Source organism: Sceloporus undulatus, chromosome 11 (genome assembly GCF_019175285.1).
Source record: "Sceloporus undulatus isolate JIND9_A2432 ecotype Alabama chromosome 11, SceUnd_v1.1, whole genome shotgun sequence".
Classification (NCBI taxonomy): domain Eukaryota; kingdom Metazoa; phylum Chordata; class Lepidosauria; order Squamata; family Phrynosomatidae; genus Sceloporus; species Sceloporus undulatus.
The window spans coordinates 9,750,713-9,770,655 of record NC_056532.1 but is presented as its reverse complement, the minus strand read 5'-3'; the positions used below and the strand labels follow the sequence as shown (position 1 = coordinate 9,770,655).

The window sequence follows — 19,943 nt, the reverse complement described above, 5'->3', positions numbered from 1 at the left end:
GCCCCCCAATTCATGCAGGGAGCTTGCCAGGGTGATGCAGTAGTTTGAGCGGTGGACTACAGCTCTGGAGACCAGGGTTTGAATTCAAGCTCAGCCCACTGGGTAACCTTGGGCAAGTCACACGCTCTCAGCCTCAGAGGAAGGGAAAGGCAAACCCCCTCTGAACAAATCCTGCCAATAAAACCCCAGGATAGGTTTGTCATAAGTCAGAAATGACGTGAAGGCACACAACAAGAACATCAATGCTGGCATGCAAAGGGATCTTGTAGCTCCTTTGACAGTGGAATGGACTTCCTTGGAATATGGTGGATCCTCCTTCTTTGGAGGTCTTTAAACAGAGGTTGGATGGCCACCTTTCAGGGGTTTTTTAGTTGTGTATTCCTGCATGGCAGTGGGTTGGATTAGATGATCCTTGAGACCCCTGCTAACTGCAAGATCCTATTCACAGAAGGCTAGTGAAATCCAGAAAGATCCTAGGATGTTGGGAAGGATGCAATGAGCCGCCCTTTGTGTTAAATTCACAAGGCAGCTTACCGGATTGTAATTAAACCCATACAAACAGTGCCAAAGAAAAAAAATCAACAGAGCAATAAATAAATTGCTATAATAAAAGAACAAAAAATGCAGTCTTAAAGGAGGTAACTCAGCTGTAAAGCACCAGTAGAGTTAAATTCTTCCAAAGCAACCATAAAGCAGCATCATTGCTGTTTAATTAAAAACTCCAGAGGAAGAAAAAGGGAAATTGTTTTAACCCGGCACTGAAAATGAAAGCAATGCTTCTCCATTTGCCTTTTTTTTTTTGGAGCACAAGGCCTTCTTGGACCCCCGTGGCGATTTGGTGTCGGAGCAAATTTTGAAAAAAGAAAGAAATGACACCAGTCCTTTCTGCTTCCGAAAGGCGTTTGCTAGAGCAAAGTGTCATGGGATCAAAGCAAATCGAAAGATGGTAAAGACATCACGTATACACAAAACGGCAGGTCAAGCCGGGCCACTTCATCCAGAGGGAGATGAAATCGAAAAGAGGCGAGGGGGCAATTCGAAGAACTTGGTGGCTGAGTGAAATCTCTGACGGCCGGGGTTTTTAAATCCTGGGCTCAGCAACCAAGAATGTGCAAAAGGATCCAGTTCTTAAATAAGTTGGGATAGGACCAGCCTTTTTTGGAAGGCTATTTCCATCGATGGGAAGACATCCTTGGTTCCCTATGCAAGAGAATGAATCTCTCCATGTAGTAGAGCTGTTGATCAGTTTGAAAGAAGGGGAATAAATGGTGGCTGAGACCATGCGTGGTGAGAAGAAATGTTACCTTCCACCCAGGATCAACTTAGTAGTATAGTAGTGTTATCGTGTCCCTTCAAGTCACTTCTGACCTATGGCAACCGTCAGACAAACCTATCATGGACTTTTCTTGGCACATTTCTTCAAAGGGGGTTAGCCTTTCCCATCCTCTGAGGCTGAGAGAGTGTGACTTTCCCAAGCTCACTCTACTGTTTTGTTTTTTTTTAAATGTGGGCATGTTGAGGGACTTTGTGGCCATTGGTTCAGGGGTCACAAAAGTGAGATCCAGGGGCTGAAATGAGGCCTGCATGCCACATTTTGCCCCTTTCTGGGCTGTAAGTTGAGCATTTGGCTAAGCCAGGATTTGAATCCTGGTCTCCAGAGTCATAGTCCAACACTCAAGCTGGCTCTCAGGAGGTAGGGCAGCCCTCTGAAATCTAAAGAGAAACATGTCTTCTAGGACGATCTCTGGGAAGATGTCCATCCTGGATGGACAGAGGGGCAGTAGGTCAGTAAATATCACTGGCAGATCTGCCAGCGAGACAAAACCAAGCCAGCCGATGGGTCCGCAAGGCGAGAGCCATTGAGTCAACGCTGTGTGGGATGTGCCACAGTGATTCAGAGCTGCTTAGAACATGATGCACAGTTGAGCAACCTGGAAGCCAAGTAAGCAACATGGAAGGATGGTTCAGCTACCCAATGAGCTAGACCTCGAACAAGTGATACCAGTGATGTGAGATAACAGGGACAGGAAAGGAACTGAAGGGAAAGGTTTCCATGCCCAAATGGTTATAAATAAATCAGTTTCTTATATCAAAATCCTAGATCAGCCACTGGTTAGTCAACACAGGTCTCTGGTAATGGGACCCTTCCATATGATGGTCCTATCACTGGATTTGATTGGCAAGAAAATGCTCCTCACATCCAAAATAGACTCCATGAATTGCAGGGGAGGAAAGGAAGGGAGGATGATGATGGCTGCCAGAGAACAAAATGGTGGTCGGTGGAAAGTTTAGCATGGCTGGTTTTGCAGAACTGGGAACTGTGGCTGTTTTCTTATATTCGTGCCCTTTTTCTCTTTCTTTGTTGCCTTCGTCTTTCCTTTTCATTCTGTTTGCTCTGCCTTACCGAAATTAATTGATCTCATTAAGATATGGAAATTAGGCAGCCGCGGCTGCAAACGCTGTTTTTCTCACCAGCATAGGTATTCCCCGCTTTGCCTCTCCATCACTTCCTTGGGTTCTTCCTTGGAGATGTTTACGGCACGATGGTCAAGCACGACGTTCGCTTAAAGTAGCTTCAGGGGACATTGCGGCGTTCAGAATTTGAGGCACGCTCATCACATTTCGGCTTACTCCCCAGGGATTTAGCGAAGAAACTATTCTGCCCATTTAATGTGAAAACTAACCTTCTGGCCCTTTCACCATTAAGAAGGAGGACGCTACAATATTGACAGCCAAGTCATATATAGTTCTAGTCTCCCATTGCTGTGTGCTTCAGCTTTCTTCACCTGTAGGGTCAAGGCATGCGGGGAGGCAGGATGGACCACCAAATCTTGAGTGCGAATCATGGATAGCTAGAGCATTGGAGAGGGTTGCTTGTAGAGACTGGAGAGTGCAGCTTTCCAAATCCTTCACCAGAGCATCTCTTTTCAATGAAAACTCCCACAACCCCTAAGTATTCCCTGGAGCTTCTTGGGGCGGATGACCCAAAGGGCTGGAGAACCAAAGGTATAGTTAGACAAATAATCTGACTTGGTTTAGAACAGCCTCCTTATCTCTCTAGTCGGACCCTAAGGGCCTGAACCAAATGGCTATAATTCTACGATTATCTCTTCTGAAACAATCCAGGCCGTCGGAGTCTGCCCTGTCCAGAGCAGGTGGGCAACTCTTTTCTCTCCTTAATGCCAGACTTTTCTCTGCTTTTATATTCCTAATTGGGTTTTATGGGTGGAAAAGCATTAGCCATAACCCTGCATGCACCTTGCTCTTTTTAAGTGCCTCTTGGCTCCATCTGCTTATTCTCTGCTGCCGGCGCCACACTGCAGAATTAATGTGATTTGATGCCACCTTCACCGTCACGGCTCAATGCTGTGGGATCCTGGGATTTGTAGTTTGTGGTGGCACCAGAGCTCTCCGAGAGAGGCGGCTAAATAGGTCTCAAAACGACAAATCCCAGGATTCCCTAGCATCAAGCCATGGCGGTTAAAGCAGTGGCAAACTGCATTAATTCTGTAGTGTAGATGCAGCCCATTTGGAGCTAAAGAGAGACTCCAGCAGAGGGGTGTGTGGAGCACCAAAGGGAACAGAAACATCGTAAAAGCCCCAAGGAAGATGGTGAAGATGACAATAATAATAACAACTAATATTCATGATAATATCCAAATAATAATATTAGAATATTAGAAATATATTTACCTATGTGGGAGATTCAGCATGGCATAGTGGTTCGAGTGTTGGACTATGAGTATGGAAAATAGGGTTCAATTCCCCGCTTGGCCATGAAACCCACTGAGTGACCTTGGGCAAGTCACACTCTCTCAGCCTCAGTGGATGGCAATGGCAAACCTTCTCTAAACAAATCTTGCCAAGAAAACCCCAGGATAGGTTTGCATTAGCATCACCGTAAGTCAGAAATGACTTGAAGTCACACAAAAACATCCATCTATGTATTCGTTCATTCGGTTTATACCCTGCCTTTCTCCCGTCAAGGCAGTAATGGGTAATTATAACAATATTATTATTATTATCAGAGTTCATTTTGAAAAATCCCCAGAGCGTCTGGATGAAATGAACTCCCGGTAAGACAAATGAAAAATGGAGTGAAACCAAGATGACAAGTTTGTTGGTTGTTAAAAGAGAGACGGCGGCAGAAAGATAGGTTATTCTGTCAAGATATGCTGTTGTACTATTGACATGACAATAATTTTAACCCACGGCACGGATTACAGTGAAGATGCTCACCTTGCTTTCCTGGCAGGTACTTGAAACCGGACGAGGATAAAAAATCCAAACACAAGACAGCCGTGAAGAAGAAAACCCTGAATCCTGAATTTAATGAGGTACGTCTCTTCTGATTTCCACGGAGGGTTGAAATACAGCCTTGTAAAAGAGCAGGAAAAATAGTCTTAGATGAAAAGCGATGCCAACTGGTTTGCATTTTTACCGCTCTGGCCCTAAAAGCATCTCTGACAGGTCAACCTTTACCAGATTCTGACAAGCCAATATATTCTACATTCGATCATTGAGTTGCTTTGACTCCTTGCGAACCTCACCCATGAATCTCTGGATCCTTGCCGATCGCTTCTAATGATTCATGAACCCTATAGCTATACAGATATTATCTCAGTTAATAAAGTAGACGTGTCTCCTTGGGCATGACTTCTTTAACGAAAAATTTGGTACCAGAAGGAGAAATTACATGCAAAACAGAGGGGCAGGTTGCTGCACTGCAAGAAAGTAGAGCAATTCAGCATCTTTCCACAAACTTTTATTCAGATTATACACAGTCTGCACATGGGAAATGCAATGCCCAGATCAGAGAAGCGTTGCATAAGTGAAAATATTTTAGAGGTTGTTGTTGTGTGCCTTATACAAAGTATTTATTCCTAGGTCTATATCAAGCTGAAGCAGCTGATAGTTCCAATGGTCAATAGGGCAATGAATCTGCTCTGGGATTTAGTCCAAACTTTAAAGGAGTTGTCTAAAGGGCTGAACCTACTGTGGGGAAAGACTGCAGCTGCTTTCAAGTTTGGATTAAAACTCAGAGTGGATTCCTCTTCCCACTGAGTGATGAATCTCTTCTGGTATCAAGACCTCAGCCCTTGTTCAGCTAAGTGGTTCCCAAACACTGGTGTCCCAAGCATTTTGGACTTCGACACCCAGAAGTCTCAACCCACAGGGTCAGGGATTCTGGGAGTTGAAGTCCAAAACATTTGGAGGAAGAGAGTTTGGAAACCACCAAGCAAAGGATAGCGGGCTATTGAGGGAAAGATATGGCCTCTCTCTTGAACCCTGGATCCTTCCCTCTTCTATACAGGAATTCTGCTATGACATAAAGCACGCTGACTTGACCAAGAAAACGCTGGAAATCACAGTGTGGGATTATGATATCGGGAAATCGAACGACTTTATTGGTAAGCCTGGGGGCTTTGAGAATTTACCTTGGCTTTTCCACCCTTCGCTGTCTTTTCTCTAGGGTTGGAAAGCATATTGATACATCTTCATGGCCCTTTTTCATGAGGGACAAGAAGACGTGTCAATATGCTTTCCAACCCTAGAGCTCAACCCATCCCTATTCCGACTTGTTTTTGAACATTTTTGGAAAAGGCAAACAATGTTCCTCCTGTCCCTGTCCTTTGAAGGTGCTTTTGCGGGTTCACCACAACTTTTTTGCACTCGGTGCAGAAGGTTCTTTTGAAACCTCTGACATGTTCTGAGATAGTTAGGAGTACAGTCTCCATCTGGCTCCTTGTCTTGGGCTGCATCCGCACTGCGGTAATAATCTGGCTTGACACTGCTTTAACTGCCACAGTTCAATGTTATGGAATTCTGGCAACTGGAGTTTGTTGTGGCACCAGAGCAGAGCCACCGTTTCTCAATCAAACCAACAAACCCCAGGATGTGAAGTCGAAGGCTTTCACAGCCAGCATCCATAGTTGTTGGGTTTTTTTTGGGCTATGTGGCCACGTTCTCGAAGATGCCAGCCACAGATGCGGACGAAAGGTCAGGAATAAACTCTTCTAGAACACGGCCACATAGCCTGAAAAAACCCTAAGCATGTTGGAGCACAACTGGATGCAGAGATGGAAACATCTGTACCAAGTCGGGCATTCCTGGCATAGAATTGACCAACACTGAGAAGGCCTTGTCTCATGTCCCACCAACCCTACCTGTGAACTTGGTGGGACTGAAGGAAGACCCTCTCCTGCAGATTTCAGGGTCCAGGTAGATTCAGGTGGGGAGATATGGTCTTTCAGATAGCCTGCGTTGGATGTTATAGAACATAACCATAATTTTTTTTTCTCCCCAGTTCATTCACACACCCCAATTACCTGCCTTTGTCTTTTTCCTCTCTCTTCTCATGCGGCCAGGAGGTGTCGTGCTTGGGATCAACGCCAAGGGAGAACGGCTCAAGCACTGGTTCGACTGCCTAAAGAACAAGGATAAGAAAATTGAGCGTTGGCACACTCTGACTAATGAGTTGCCTGGGGCCATCCTCAGCGACTGACCTCACGGACCAGGGACACCCCCGGACACCTGGGAGAATGTGGCACACCGATCCTACGGCAGAACAACAGCCGTTGCCTTTGGGCTCCATGTTTACTGTGCAGAATGGGATGGATCCCGAGTCAGTGAGGACGAGGGGCTGGGTTGGGAGCCCCTCAAGTTGGAGTCAATTTTGCAGGGAATGCTTTGAATGGCCCCCAAACAACGCTGTGTTTCCTGTTGTTTGGCCACCTAAGAGGTGTCTCTTAGATGCCTCCTAAGATGCCTCCTTAGAGATGTCTCTCTGGGAGACCTTGAAACCATCCTTTTGCAGCAAGTTATCCACTGTGTGTAAGTTTGTGTGGTGTGTGTGTGTGTTGGGGTGGGATGAGGGCATCCAAAGGCCTGCATGTATTCCAACCACAACTTCTTTGAGCTCCGTTCTCGCTGCCTTGTGAACTCAGTGGCAACCTGATGCACAATAGACATAGACATATAAATAGATATAGATAGATATGGGGGGTTGGGTTTTTTCTTTTCCCCTTTACGTTTTGTAATTTTGTCGCTAACGCGAAGCATTTATTGAACCTCGGAGCTAAGAGACCGGGGACGTCTCCCCCCCGCTAGTTGTTTGATGGTTCTGGTTCTGCATTTAATGTTCCCAGTGATGACGTTTGCGGCGTGTGTAAATGTGGGTGAGTGGTTTTGGGCTTCTCATCTTGCCCCCCAATTTTGCCGTTTGGTTTGGCTTTGGTTTTCCCGTCCTCAGAACATGTGCACAAAATGTCAACACAACAAAGGGCTGTGTCACTTTACCCAAACTGATGGCTTCCTTCCAACCTTCTTCTTCCGCCTCTCCTCAGTTAAGCTATGTCTCCTGACTGGTTTAGGGGAATTATCCATGATCGGAGGTCAGTCGTCCATCCTCTTTGCTGGGGAACGTCTATTGCTCTCTAATGGCCAAAAGGACATCACTTTCCACTTTGCACAGTGCATACGTTCGAGAAACAGCACGCCTTCTTTGTCTGGGGAACAGTTGTACAGCCTCAAACATCTTCTCTCTCTCTGAAACACACAGACAGCAACTTACCGCAGTCTTTTCTTAGAAAGATGTTTTTTGAGCAAGCCTTTATATCGGTCCCTTTTGCCCCGAGGTTTTACATCAGATCCAGAGTCCCCAGCAGGGAAGATCGGCCTTTGACCACATTCAAAAACTAGCGTTTCCGCCTACGGTGAATGCACAGGTTGTTGAAAAGAAAAACCAAAATGACTGGGCTTATTCCAAAAAAAATCCTCCGCACACAGCACACTTCAGACTCTTTAGGAAAGGGCAGACGATTTCCCCTCAGTGTCAATTTTGTTCATCTTTCTATACAGATAGAGATCTTTGCAGGTTGTATTCCATCTGGAACCACTGCAAAAACGTCATAAAAACTCAGCGAAATGCAGTGTGCGTCTTCTTTATGGGATCTGCTGAGACGAATGCAGATGTTTTCCCCCCGTAAACATGAGAAGTTATTTGCATGCTCATCCCCTATCTACAAAAAAATAAATGTTTAACTGACTCAACAGTGCAGGTAATAGAGAAATAGGAAGCAGGAAAATTGCTTCCTTTTCTGTTGATCGACTTTTGCTTCATGTCAGGAGGAGATGAGAAACGGCTGCACGAGTTCAAAATCTCTTGTTAACCTTTACATTACAAAAGAAGCTAGGTTATCTCAACAACTCTGCTATCAGTCAGTACCTAGATATGTATTTTTTTCCATCAGAAAGGTTTCTTATTTTCTGCAATCCACTGGTTCATTTGTTCAAAAGTGTTCTCCCCACACAAAATTTTTATTCCCAATTAATCATGATGTTGTTCTTCTTCCTTTCCTTCCTCCCCTAAGTCCACAAAGTGCTACGCAACCGATTTAAATAAAACAATACAACCATACAAACAGATAACAACAACAACATCTCAGTCCAAATGATTTCAAAGGCTAAAGGGCAAGTTGAAGAGAGTATAATAATTCCTATGCAAAACTTGGAAGTAAACAGTTGCATATAATTTATTTATTTCCACTCTAATTAACTTTGAAATACATTATATTACAATTATAACATAAACAAGAGATAACTTAACTCCTTTTCAGGTGTAACTATACCGTTTAGTTACTTTTATAATTACAGGGATGTGGCCTCACATATCGCCTCTTTAAGGCAATGGCTTCTGCTATGTTTCGTACTGCAGAATGAAAAACACTCAGATTTCTTCAGTAACTAAAAGTAACTACACTTGTCTCTCCATATTCGCTATGGTTAGGGGCACAAGATCCCCATGAATGTGGAAAAACTGCAAATAGCAAAAATGCCATGTTTTTACCTGAGAGGATACCTCTCTAGGAATCTCTAGGTCCTCCAGTGAAACTCTGTGGCCAACATCCGACAGACACTGACCCTAGAACTGCCCTGGAGGAGCTACAAAGGCCTAGTAGAGTATCCTCTCTAGGAATCTCTAAGTCCTCCAGTGCAACTCTGTGGTCAACGTCCGACAGACACTGACCATAGAACTGCCTGGAGGTGCTACCAAAGGTCCTAGTCGCGTCTCATCTCTAGGCGATCTCTAGGTCCTCCAGGTGCAACTCGTGTGGTCAACGTCCGACAGACACTGACCTCGAACTGCCCTGGAGGAGCTACAAGGGCCTAGTAGGTATCCTCTCTAGGAATCTCTAGTCCTCCAGGTGCAACTCTGTGGTCAACGTCGCAGACAAACTGAACATAGAAACTGCCTGGAGGAGCCTCAAAAGGGCCTTAGTCGCTCTCTAGGAATCTCTAGGTCCTCCAGTGCAACTCTGTGGTCAACATCCGACAGACACTGACCATAGAACTGCCCTGGAGGAGCTACAAAGGCCTAGTAGAGTCTTCTCTCTAGGAATCTCTATGTCCTCCGGTGCAACTCTGTGGTCAACGTCCGACAGACACTGACCATAGAACTGCCCTGGAGGAGCTACAAAGGCCTAGTGGAGTGTTCTCTCTAGGAATCTCTAGGTCCTCCAGTGCAACTTTGTGGTCAACGTCCGACAGACACTGACAATAGTGTCTGTCGGACGTTGACACAAACAAAAAGATTGTACAGTTCTTTGAGGTGGCATAGAGTTTCTGATGGAGCCCTGGAGAAGCTACAAAGGCCTAGCAAAATGTTCTCTCTAGGAATCTCTAGGTCTTTCAGTGCAACGTTTAGTTAAAGTTGACCATAGAGTTGCACTGGAGGACCTAGATATTCCTAGAGAGAACATATTAATCAAATCCGCAAATATCAAAGCCGCAAATATGGAGGGATGAGTGTAGTTATATCTGAGAAACATTAGAGCGTTATAACTAAAGCGGCAAGTTAGCAATGCTGGGAAGAGGACCTTGGAACTAGTTTTTCAAAGTGACGTGCTGTGGACTATTCTTACCTCCATGAAATCGACATTCCTGGGACGTTTTCAATTTCAAACTCTTCTAGAATTCATTATACGGAAAGGGGATGAATTTTCATGAGACGGCTGGGCCTCCCTTGCTCCATGTCCTGTGATTGTTCTGTAAGAGGAATATATATGTCTATATAATTACAGGGATATCTATAGATCTATATTTACAACTAAGGTTTCAGAGGTATGAACTTTCAAATGCACGGCTGAGATTAATTTTCCGATCTCACTCTGATTAAACAGATGAGAAAGAAGACGATGACATTTGTCAAACAGATGAGAACACTGACTATTGTAGATTTTACATCTCCAAACGCTATTGGGGGGGAAAAAACAGGTTTCTATCTCATACACAAAATGCCCAGCAAGGTTTTGCGGTCTCTGGAAATTCCTCCTGGTTGCATCCATACTAACTCTTCTCCTTTGAATTGCTAGGCATCTTTATTTGAGGGTTGGAAAGCTTGTCCCTTACTGAGCTGGCAAATGTCACTTGTCATCAAGGATGTCCTCCATTTAGGGGTCGGAAAACCTTTCCTTTTATAGGATTTATAGGCTACAGACTGAATGAGGTGCCAAAAAAATATCCTGCAATTTTGGGAAGCAAGCCCTCCACAAAGAGAAACATTTGCGCACCGTGCATTTTGTGAAACATGGATGATATATTCATTTTATAGAATTTTTCAGTAACATTAACGGAAACGAAAATACTTTCACTTCAGTAGAGCACAAACTTGTGAACAGCGACTTCTTGCATGTCACGAATTTCTACTCTTACTTGTTGCTATTTTGAAAACCTGGCAACACTACCTGAAGGCATTAACTCTTCCACCAAACAAATAGGGATTTTTCCTCCTAGTAGTAAAATTTCTTTCCATTAAGTTGTGTCTAGAATAACCAATATATTTGTCGCCCGTCGCAAAGATTGTTACGATCTATTGATGCGTATCTCCTTCCGGTTTCCATGCCTCCATGATCTGTCTGGATTGCTTTCATTTTCTATCAAAGCCTTTTTCAGGACTGTGTATATAGTTATAAATATATATATTATACAATATATAAATATATAAATATATTTAAAATAACCACGCAACAACGATTGCATGCCAGTTGGTGGTTGTCATGCAAAAGACTTGTTAAATGTTTGATACTAATGTTTTCTTACAATGTGATGGCTGCAGAAGACAGTCGTGACCTGCATCCCCACAAATGATTTTTGTATTTCAGTATTATTATTATTATTATTATTATTATTATTATGTGTACCTTTTTTTTGGTCGGATTTGTTTAATCTTTATAAATAGAACTTCAAATAAAATTTAAAAAGCGGAAGAAAAGGTTTCAGACTCTTGACTTAGAAGTAGTAAAGCCTCCAATGCTTTGCGCATGATCTCTTTCTCTTTCTCAGTAGCCGCATCTGCATTGCAGAAATAATCCAGTTTGACACCGCTTTCACTGTCACGGTTCCATTCTATGGAATTCTGGGAATTGTAGTTTATTGTGGCACCAGAGCTTTCGGACAGAGAAGGTGAAACGTCTCACAAAACTACAGTTCCCAGAATTACATAGCATAGAGTTGTGCAGGAGGAGCTAGAGATTACTAGAGAAAACATTCCTCTAGGCATCTGTAGGTCTTTTTCCAGCATGATTCTATGGTCGGATGTTGACCGCAGAGTTGCATTTAGAGGGCCAAGAGATTACTAGAGAGGTGTTATCTCAGATTAAGATAAAGTAGTACTTTCTAATTTGTGATTTTTCTGCTTTCATGGGGGTCCTGTGCCCCCAACCTCAGCGAATGTGGAGAGCCCACTGTATACACATAGACATTTCAAAGCAGAGTTCTCACCTTGACGTTCCTCCTCTTTGCTCTGCAAATGGTCCTTTTAGATTTGCAGACCAAGGGCCGGCATTAACGTCTTGAGAACGGGACACCTTTGTGGCAAAACTAACATCTCTTGGTATTCTGGGTTGGAAGTCAAGAGGGAAGCCATCTTGAGTCCCTGTACCAGGAGGAAAAGGGATATAAATAAATCAAATAATCAAATAATAATAATAATATATAAGATGTGAAGTCGAAGACTTCCATGGCCAGCATATCTGAAGATGCTGTCGAAACGTCAGGAATAAAGTCTTCTAGAACATGGCCACATAGCTTGAAAAACCCACAAAAAACAATACATGAGATGCTTTCTGTATTTACACTGGGTCTCTCCGCCAGTGTGTTTGCCCCGTCTGCAGTTTTGCAACACAATCCAGGTTGAGGATGTTGGCAGAGAACACAGATAATCCCTATATATATACATATATATACATATATCTCCAACACAGTCCCACAATTTCAATTAAGTGGCTAAAATCCAAGTTGGCACAAGTTTTGCACTCAGTTAAATGGGTCAGCTCTCGCACACTGCAACTGTAAGCAACTCTGGGTTTTGGAGCAGATTGTTGAGACCCGGCTTTAAGAAAGCTTAGCAGCGTCTTAACACCAGAATCTGCTTTGGATTCCCCAAAGTATAAAAAATTGGCATGACGAAGCCCTGCAGAGTCGACTGGCTACCTGGTTTTCGCCAGTGTCATTTTCCAGTCGACGAAATGCGAATGTTAAATGAATTGAGCAACGCAACGCCTGGCCCCTTCGATGGGCCACAGTGGCCCTACCTGGCTCCAAGGAGTATCTACACCTCCGTGGCCGTCCTCATGGGGCTGGTTGTGGTCTCCGCGGCCTTTGTAAATGGTTTAGTCATTGTGGTCTCCATCCAGTACAAGAAGCTTCGTTCACCGCTGAACTACATCCTGGTGAACCTGGCCATCGCCGATCTCCTTGTCACCTCCTTCGGCAGCACCCTCAGCTTTGCCAACAACATCTACGGCTTTTTTGTGCTCGGCCGGACGGCATGCGAGTTCGAAGGGTTCATGGTCTCTTTGACAGGTAAAAAAGAAAAAGCAACTTTTAGCATTTCACCCTCCGGCACTAAAACAGGGATGGGAATTGGGTGCTTCTGTGTTAGAAAGCAGTGAATCCACTCTGGGTTCGATTTTAGAAAGGGATCTGTTTTTGAGGATAGGATTCAACCCCTTGGAGAACTCCTTATTTTGTGTGTGTGCTGACACATACACCTTCAAGTTATCTAAAGTCACATGGAAACCCCATGAAATTAATAGGGTTTTCTTAGGCAGGGAATATGCAAAGGAAGTCCAGTTCCTCCCTCTGAAATACAGCCTACAGCACCTGGTATTCCTTGGCAGTCTCCCCTCCAAGTACTACTCAGGGCTCCCCCTGCTTAACGTTCAAGATCAGATGGGATCTGGGGCCTTTAGGGTATTCAGGCCATGTGTGCTTTCAAACCACAGCCAATTTAAGGGGACTTCAAGAATTTCATAGCGTTTTCTTAGGCAAGGAATACTCAGGGGTGGTTTTGCCAGTTCCTCTCTCTGAAACAAAGCTTGCAGCAGCTGGTATTCCTTGGCCGTCTCCCCTCCAAGTACTAACCAGAGCTCACCCTGCTCAGCTTCCAAGATCAGATGTGATTCGGTGCCTACGTCCATGAATTCCACCATCCACAGCTTGAAAATATTTCAAACTAACAATCCCAAAAACAAACCTTGATTTTGCCATTTTATATAAGGGACACCACTTTGCTGCACCATTACGCATAATGAGACTTGAGCATCCATGGATTTTGGAATCCAAGGGGGGGGGGTGGTGGTGGTCCTGGAATTAAACCTCAGAGGATACCAAGACCCCAGTACAGAAAATCTTTACTGTTTGGAAGTTTTCATCACCCACTTTAAAATCATGCAAGTTACCTGTGGCCATCGCTTTTGTTTTCTTAATATGTGGCTGTAACCTTGCTTTTGCATTTTGTTCCTTAATTTTCATAGTTGTTCCAAATCTTTGCTGTTCTCTGTCAGATATTCCTGCCTTTCTTCCTATGTGGGACCTGAGACAGCTTAAAACAAATTAAAACAACGCACAGCTTAGTCAATAGGTCTTTGATCAGTGCCGGTGATAAAATCTCCTTGGGTTTGTGTATGTACCTTCAAGTCGACTGTTGACTTATGGCGAACCCATGAATTCCATAGGGTTTTCTTAGGCAAGGAATATTCAGAGGTGGTTTTGCCAGTTTCTTCCCCTAAAATACTGCCTACAGCATCTAGTATTCATCTCTCATCCAAGTACTAACCAGGGCTGACCCTGTTTAATTTCCAAGACTAGGTAACCTCTAAGGTATTTTCCAATTCTATCATTCGATGTTTGTGATTTCAGGGATTGTAGGCCTTTGGTCTTTAGCGATCCTGGCTTTTGAGAGATACCTCGTGATCTGCAAACCCGTGGGAGGTTTCCGCTTCCAGCAAAGGCATGCGGTGTTTGGCTGCGCTTTCACATGGATGTGGTCACTGGTATGGACGCTCCCTCCACTCCTTGGCTGGAGCAGCTATGTCCCAGAAGGTGAAGCATCTCCTCTGGTTTTCTGGGGGAGACGGGAAGCAAATCTTCCCCACCGCCAATGTCAAAAAGGGAAAGGAGGAGGCTTTCCTCGTTCATGTGATGAAATGAAGTTTTGTTTTAAAAAGGCAAAACAGATTGGTCAGATGGATGGGATCTGTTTGACACATCTAGAAGGCACTGAAAGGTGCCCTGCATCAAATTCTTCTGATCTCTTTGAACCAATTTTTGAATCCTAGGCTTGAGGACATCCTGCGGACCCAACTGGTACACCGGCGGCAGTGGCAACAACAGCTACATCATGACTTTGTTTGTGACCTGCTTCGCTCTGCCACTTGGGATGATCATCTTCTCCTATGCCAACTTGCTCTTGATGCTCCGAGCTGTGAGTATGAAAGCTGTTGTACATGTGGGATACACATGAAAATATTCCCCCAAAATACAAATTCCAACCAGCAAGCCTTAATTTTGCCGGATACTATTTTACTACCACATTATATTTAATAGGACTTGAGTATCCACAGATTTTGGTATCCACAGGGAGTCCTGGAACCAAACCCCCCAGTGGATACCAAGGGCCCACTGTACATTAAATAAATAACACTTTATCAAAGATCCAAAGAAGGAAAAGTAGATGGCATCTTATTGGCCCAGCCAATCTTTTACTGCAGCTGCATTTTGATGGCCCTGTTGCAGACAACCTGCTCTTGGGTGGCATTTTCATCCTCTGCTTTGTAGGTGGCAGCTCAGCAAAAAGAAGTCGAGACAACGCAGCGGGCTGAGAGAGAAGTAACGCGGATGGTCATAGCCATGGTAATGGCCTTTTTGGTTTGCTGGTTGCCTTATGCCAGCTTTGCCATGGTGGTTGCCACTAACAAGGACCTGGTCATCCAACCGGCCTTAGCTTCTCTGCCATCGTATTTTTCCAAGACGGCCACTGTGTATAACCCCATCATTTATGTCTTCATGAACAAACAGGTAAGTACGCTGATGGAAGAAGCAAGTTGGAGGAACTCATTGTCAACTTGTAGCACCTTTGAGAGAGGGACAGTGTGGCACAGTGGTTTGAGTGTTGGACTACAGGCTACAGTTTCTACTGTCTTTGTTCAACAAAACTGGATTAGCCACTTCATTCCCATATAGAAACAATTTTGAGTTTGAATGGAGGAGTGTGGTCTACATGGAATCGGGAAAGGGGAGAGAAATTGTCCCTGCTACTCGTGTATTAAGTTAAATTCTGGAGCCTATAGAAGATAGATTATCAATATCTTATTAGCATAAGAGAGGAGAAACTCCACTCTGAACATTTGACTGGGACTGCAGGATATGCAAGCCCTAGGTTGAGCCTTTCAAATGTTAATAAACCAGTGTTCCCATCATATGAGCCAAGGTGGTGTAGTGGTTTGATTATTGGACTAGGCCTCTGGAGACCTAGAGTTCGAATCTTGGCTTGGACAAGTAAACCCACTGGCTGAACTTGAGCAAGTTACACTCTCTCGGTTTCAGATGGTAATGGCAAACCCCTTCTAAACAAACGTGCCAAGAAAACCCCATGATAGATTTACTTTAGGGTTGCCATAAGTCGGAAATGACCTGAAGGCACACAACTGTTCCCATCAAGCTTTGCCACTGGCCATGTTGCCTAGAGTTTGTGATAAATTGGATTTTAAACAAATTCCCCAGTCCTACCTTCAGGATTCCACTCGTACACCTTCACTTTTCAAATCATACATGATCTTAAACCAATTTCTTCCTGTCCGTTCACATTTCCATTCTCAACCAAGTTCCGCAGCTGTCTCCTGTACACAATGAGTTGCAGCCGCAGACCGCGAGGCACGCAGGAAACAACACCGGCGATGATCAGCGTCCCCCGAGGTCCAACTTCAGCACTGCAGGGGAGCAGGAATAAAGTGACACCTTCAGCTTCAGAAGGGAGCGGAAATGAAGCAATGCCTTCATAATTACATGGAGGATGAAGCCTCTTATGTTCTGGAAACATGGCTTGCGTTATTACTCTCAGGTTTATCCTATTCCAGAATGCACAGACTTGCATACCCTCCAACTGCTTGGATTTGACTCCGAGACAGTCCTGATCAATCCTCTGCCTTCCTACTTTCCCAACTGCTTTTAAAATGTCCTGCTTTCTTTCTCCTCCTCCTGCTTTATTCCTTAGCCCTCAGCTTGCTTCAATTGCTGCAAGTCAAGTGTGAAGTGAAAAAGTAGTTTGCGCTCAACTAACTCAGCAGATGGGAAGAGGAGTGTGGGAACGTTTCCCTTCCCTGTAGACTCCCTGGACACGAAGAAAACTTATCATTTGGATTATCGTCCCCAGCACACCGTAGAGTAAGCACAATCTAGGATTTGCAGTCCAAAAATGTAACTTTTCCAAGCATCTTTCTATGAAAGAAAGCGGGAAAAGGTTACTTCTGCAGCAGGGTTGGGGAACCTTAGGCCCTGCAGCTTTTAGACACAGCTAGTACAGCCAGGGATGATGGAGGTTGTAGTCCAACATTGGGAAGCCAAACTGGAGGTACCATTGAGGTGAACCACAGTTCAGTTCCTTTGTGAAAACCACAAAGGTGAAGGGGAACAAATCAGTGGAGAAAAGAGGAAAGGGAAAAACCTAAAGAGTAAATGGATTATTTATAGCCAAGTCAAGCAGAAGAAGCCAGGTTCACATTGATTTTTCAGCAAAAGAGGAGGGAAGATGATTGGGGGGAAAATGGTCCCATGGCACCCAGTGTGAAACATATTTCAACAAGAACAATGGAGACAACACATGATCACCGTAATGGGTGGCAATGAATCCTATGAATCTGGAGAAAGGGAAAAGTGTTGTTATGTGAGCAATATCTCAAAAAGTGGTCTCTATTCAAACATGGGCTAGTGGAGAGATATATCTCAGTCCCCACATGGCCAAAAAAGAGGCCTCTGTCTGCACTGAGATCCCTCCATACCAACAACAGAAAGAATGTCTGATACAAAATGGAGTCCTGTAACTCCAACACCTTCATTTTCTTCTCCAGTATGATTTTTTAAGATGAAGAAGCCAGTGGAGCTTCAAAAGCTTGCATGAAGTGTCCTGTGCATTCTGGTTGGCCAATAAAGCTTACTGCTCTTTTGTGGACTTTGTTTCCTATGGCTAGTGGAAGAGACTGTGTTGAAGGGGGCAGAACCAAATGGCATCATAATCCATGCAAGTTATAACATCCAACATTTCGCAGATGAAAACTAGGACACAAGATCAGAGTGTGGTCAAGCAGGGACTGGAGTTTGCCCTTCCCAGTAGGCTCAGGCAAAAGCAAACTGCTACCTCTTCTAGCTTGTGTGTTCTTCCTCATTAATACCTTTTGCCATCTTGACCACTCATGTCTTGGTTTTCACCTGTGAAAAGTTGGAGGGTATAGAGAGCCAGTGTGGCATGGTGGTTTGAGCATAGGACTATGACTCTGGAGACTAGCATTCGATTCTCATTCGGGCGTGAAACCCACTGGGTAAGTCACACTCTCTCAGCCTCAGGGGAAGGCAATGGCAAACCTCCTCTGATCAAATCTCACCAAGAAAACCCCATGACAGGTTGACTGTCTCCATGAGTTGGGAACAACTTAAACGCACACGACACATAGACACATCCATATAGGCCCTTACTTTCAGAGAGCAGGGAGTTAAGCAAAAGGAGCTTTTTCTGGAGGTGGACCATTTTGTCTGCAAAGCTTTCGCCAGGTGTCCAGCCGTCCTCTGGATTTCAGCGGTCCTCTCTCTTTTTCCGCTTTCATCTTTTTCAAGCCGGATGACCCGGGCCAGGAGTCGCGAACCCAATTTATGCAGCCTTGTACAGTATTTGCATTTTCTCCAACTCCTTTCGGGAAGCTGGAGAGAGAGAGAGAGAGAGAGAGAGATAAAGTGCCGATTCTGAAGGCGGCTACCAGCTTTAGGACTTATCTTATCTGTGCTCCTGACAAGAAAAAGAAATCAAAAGCCAACAGCCGCTATTCCCCAACGCCTCTCCATCAAACCCCTGATTTTGCACCTGAAAAAAGGGAGAAAAAAGCACACCAAAAGTGGCTGCTGGCTTGTTATTTTATTTTTTGTTACAAAAAATTACTCCAAGTTATTTTCCACTTTTGTTACCTGGAGCAGAAAAGAACTCTCAAGTGAAATAAAGAAGAAAATTAAAACGAAGCACTCTGTTCAGACCTCGCAGGCGCTGAAAGACCATAGAGAGATTAAACATCTTTCTTCAAACACAAAACAGACCGAGGCTGGGACATATATATAATGTTTATGCCAAAGGTTCTCCACATACAGAAAGACAATCCGTTTTCCCCTTTGCACTTCACTGAGCGTTAATAGGACAGCAGACTTAATGTCTTGAAAGACAAATATTTTGGAGAACTTGATCAACCAAATGCTTCGGGGAACTTTAAAATCCAAACGCTTTTAAAGAAATCTGAAAGAGCATTTCCTTCAATGAGGAACGGAGCATGCTTCTTCCTTAGGTGGCCCTTGCAAACGTAAAACCAAAAGGGATTTGTTTTTTTGCAGTGGAACCAGTGCTTTTTTCTCTCCTATGCAAATTTATACAGATTTAGGCTGGAAAGGGTAAGGAAATTTGGATCCCTTCCATTTGTAGCCCAAACGTCAGTGACTTGAATGGTGGCTCTCAAATTTTGATCCTCCAGATGTTTTGGAGTTCAGCGTCCGGAATTCCTGATCGTTGGACAAACTGGCCAGGGATTCTGGGAGCTGGAATCCAAAACACTTGGAGACGCAAAGTTTAGCAACCATTGGACTTGAAGATATTGAAATTCAGATAGCTGTAAAAGCAAAAGGATAGTATAGATTGGACTGGAGCATCACGGTAGACTTAAGGCCTGATACAAACAGGCCAAAATAAAGCTGCTTCGAGTTACTTTGGAGGTGTGCTGTTTAAATGATACATGTGTCCTAAGAGTCCAGAAGCTGCACCAAAGCCACGCTCCAGTCCTAAGGACTGGAGTGCAGCTTTGGTGCAGCTTCCAGACTCTTAGGACGCATGCATCATTGAAATACCATACCTCCAAAGTGATCTGAAACAGCTTTATTTTGGCCTGTCTGTATAGGGCCTATGACATAGTACTAGTATTCCACTTTTACTGCTATGGTTGCCTCCTGTGGCATTCTGGGATTTATAGGTAGTGTGGTATTGTCCTCAGAGAGTTTAGGATCCAAAGCCCTCCTGGTCGCCACTGGGTTTTCAATGGGATTATATTTTGTTAAACAAACCAATCCTAGGATAGGGAAACAAGAAGAGCAAATCCATCCTCGGCTTTTGAGAAGCCTCCTGATGTCAGAGGCACAGGTAGGATTGCTCTGGAAGTAGGTCAATTAACTAATTGGCTCATACTCTTACAGTTAATTTGGAAAGGTTTATTTAACCAGCTCAGCAAATTGGGGAAAAAGCAAATTGGATGCAGAACAAGCTTGGTTCTCTCCTCCGCGTTCTGCCTCTTTAAATCCACACTTGGATAAACCCTTTATTAGACAAACCAATTTATCTCCAAAAACAATATATCATCCTT

At 44.1% G+C, this 19,943-nt stretch overlaps 2 protein-coding genes across 2 annotated transcripts in view; both read left to right on the top strand.

The window, feature by feature from the left end:
• DOC2B (double C2 domain beta) overlaps nt 1-8,832 on the top strand; it is a 65,660-nt gene extending 56,828 nt beyond the window's left edge. The window contains exons 7-9 of the mRNA XM_042442833.1: nt 4,256-4,337; nt 5,315-5,411; nt 6,369-8,832. Coding sequence (XP_042298767.1) covers nt 4,256-4,337; nt 5,315-5,411; nt 6,369-6,505 — 316 coding nt within the window. The 3' untranslated portion in view covers nt 6,506-8,832. The remainder of the gene's footprint in view (nt 1-4,255; nt 4,338-5,314; nt 5,412-6,368) is intronic.
• Nucleotides 8,833-12,527: 3,695 nt separating this feature from the next.
• On the top strand, nt 12,528-16,343 carry LOC121916971 (pinopsin-like). Its single transcript, XM_042442564.1, has 5 exons — nt 12,528-12,864; nt 14,203-14,385; nt 14,622-14,767; nt 15,121-15,360; nt 16,167-16,343. The coding sequence occupies exons 1-5, from the start codon at nt 12,528-12,530 to the stop codon at nt 16,341-16,343; spliced, it is 1,083 nt and encodes a 360-aa protein (XP_042298498.1).
• The last annotated feature ends 3,600 nt before the right edge of the window (nt 16,344-19,943 follow it).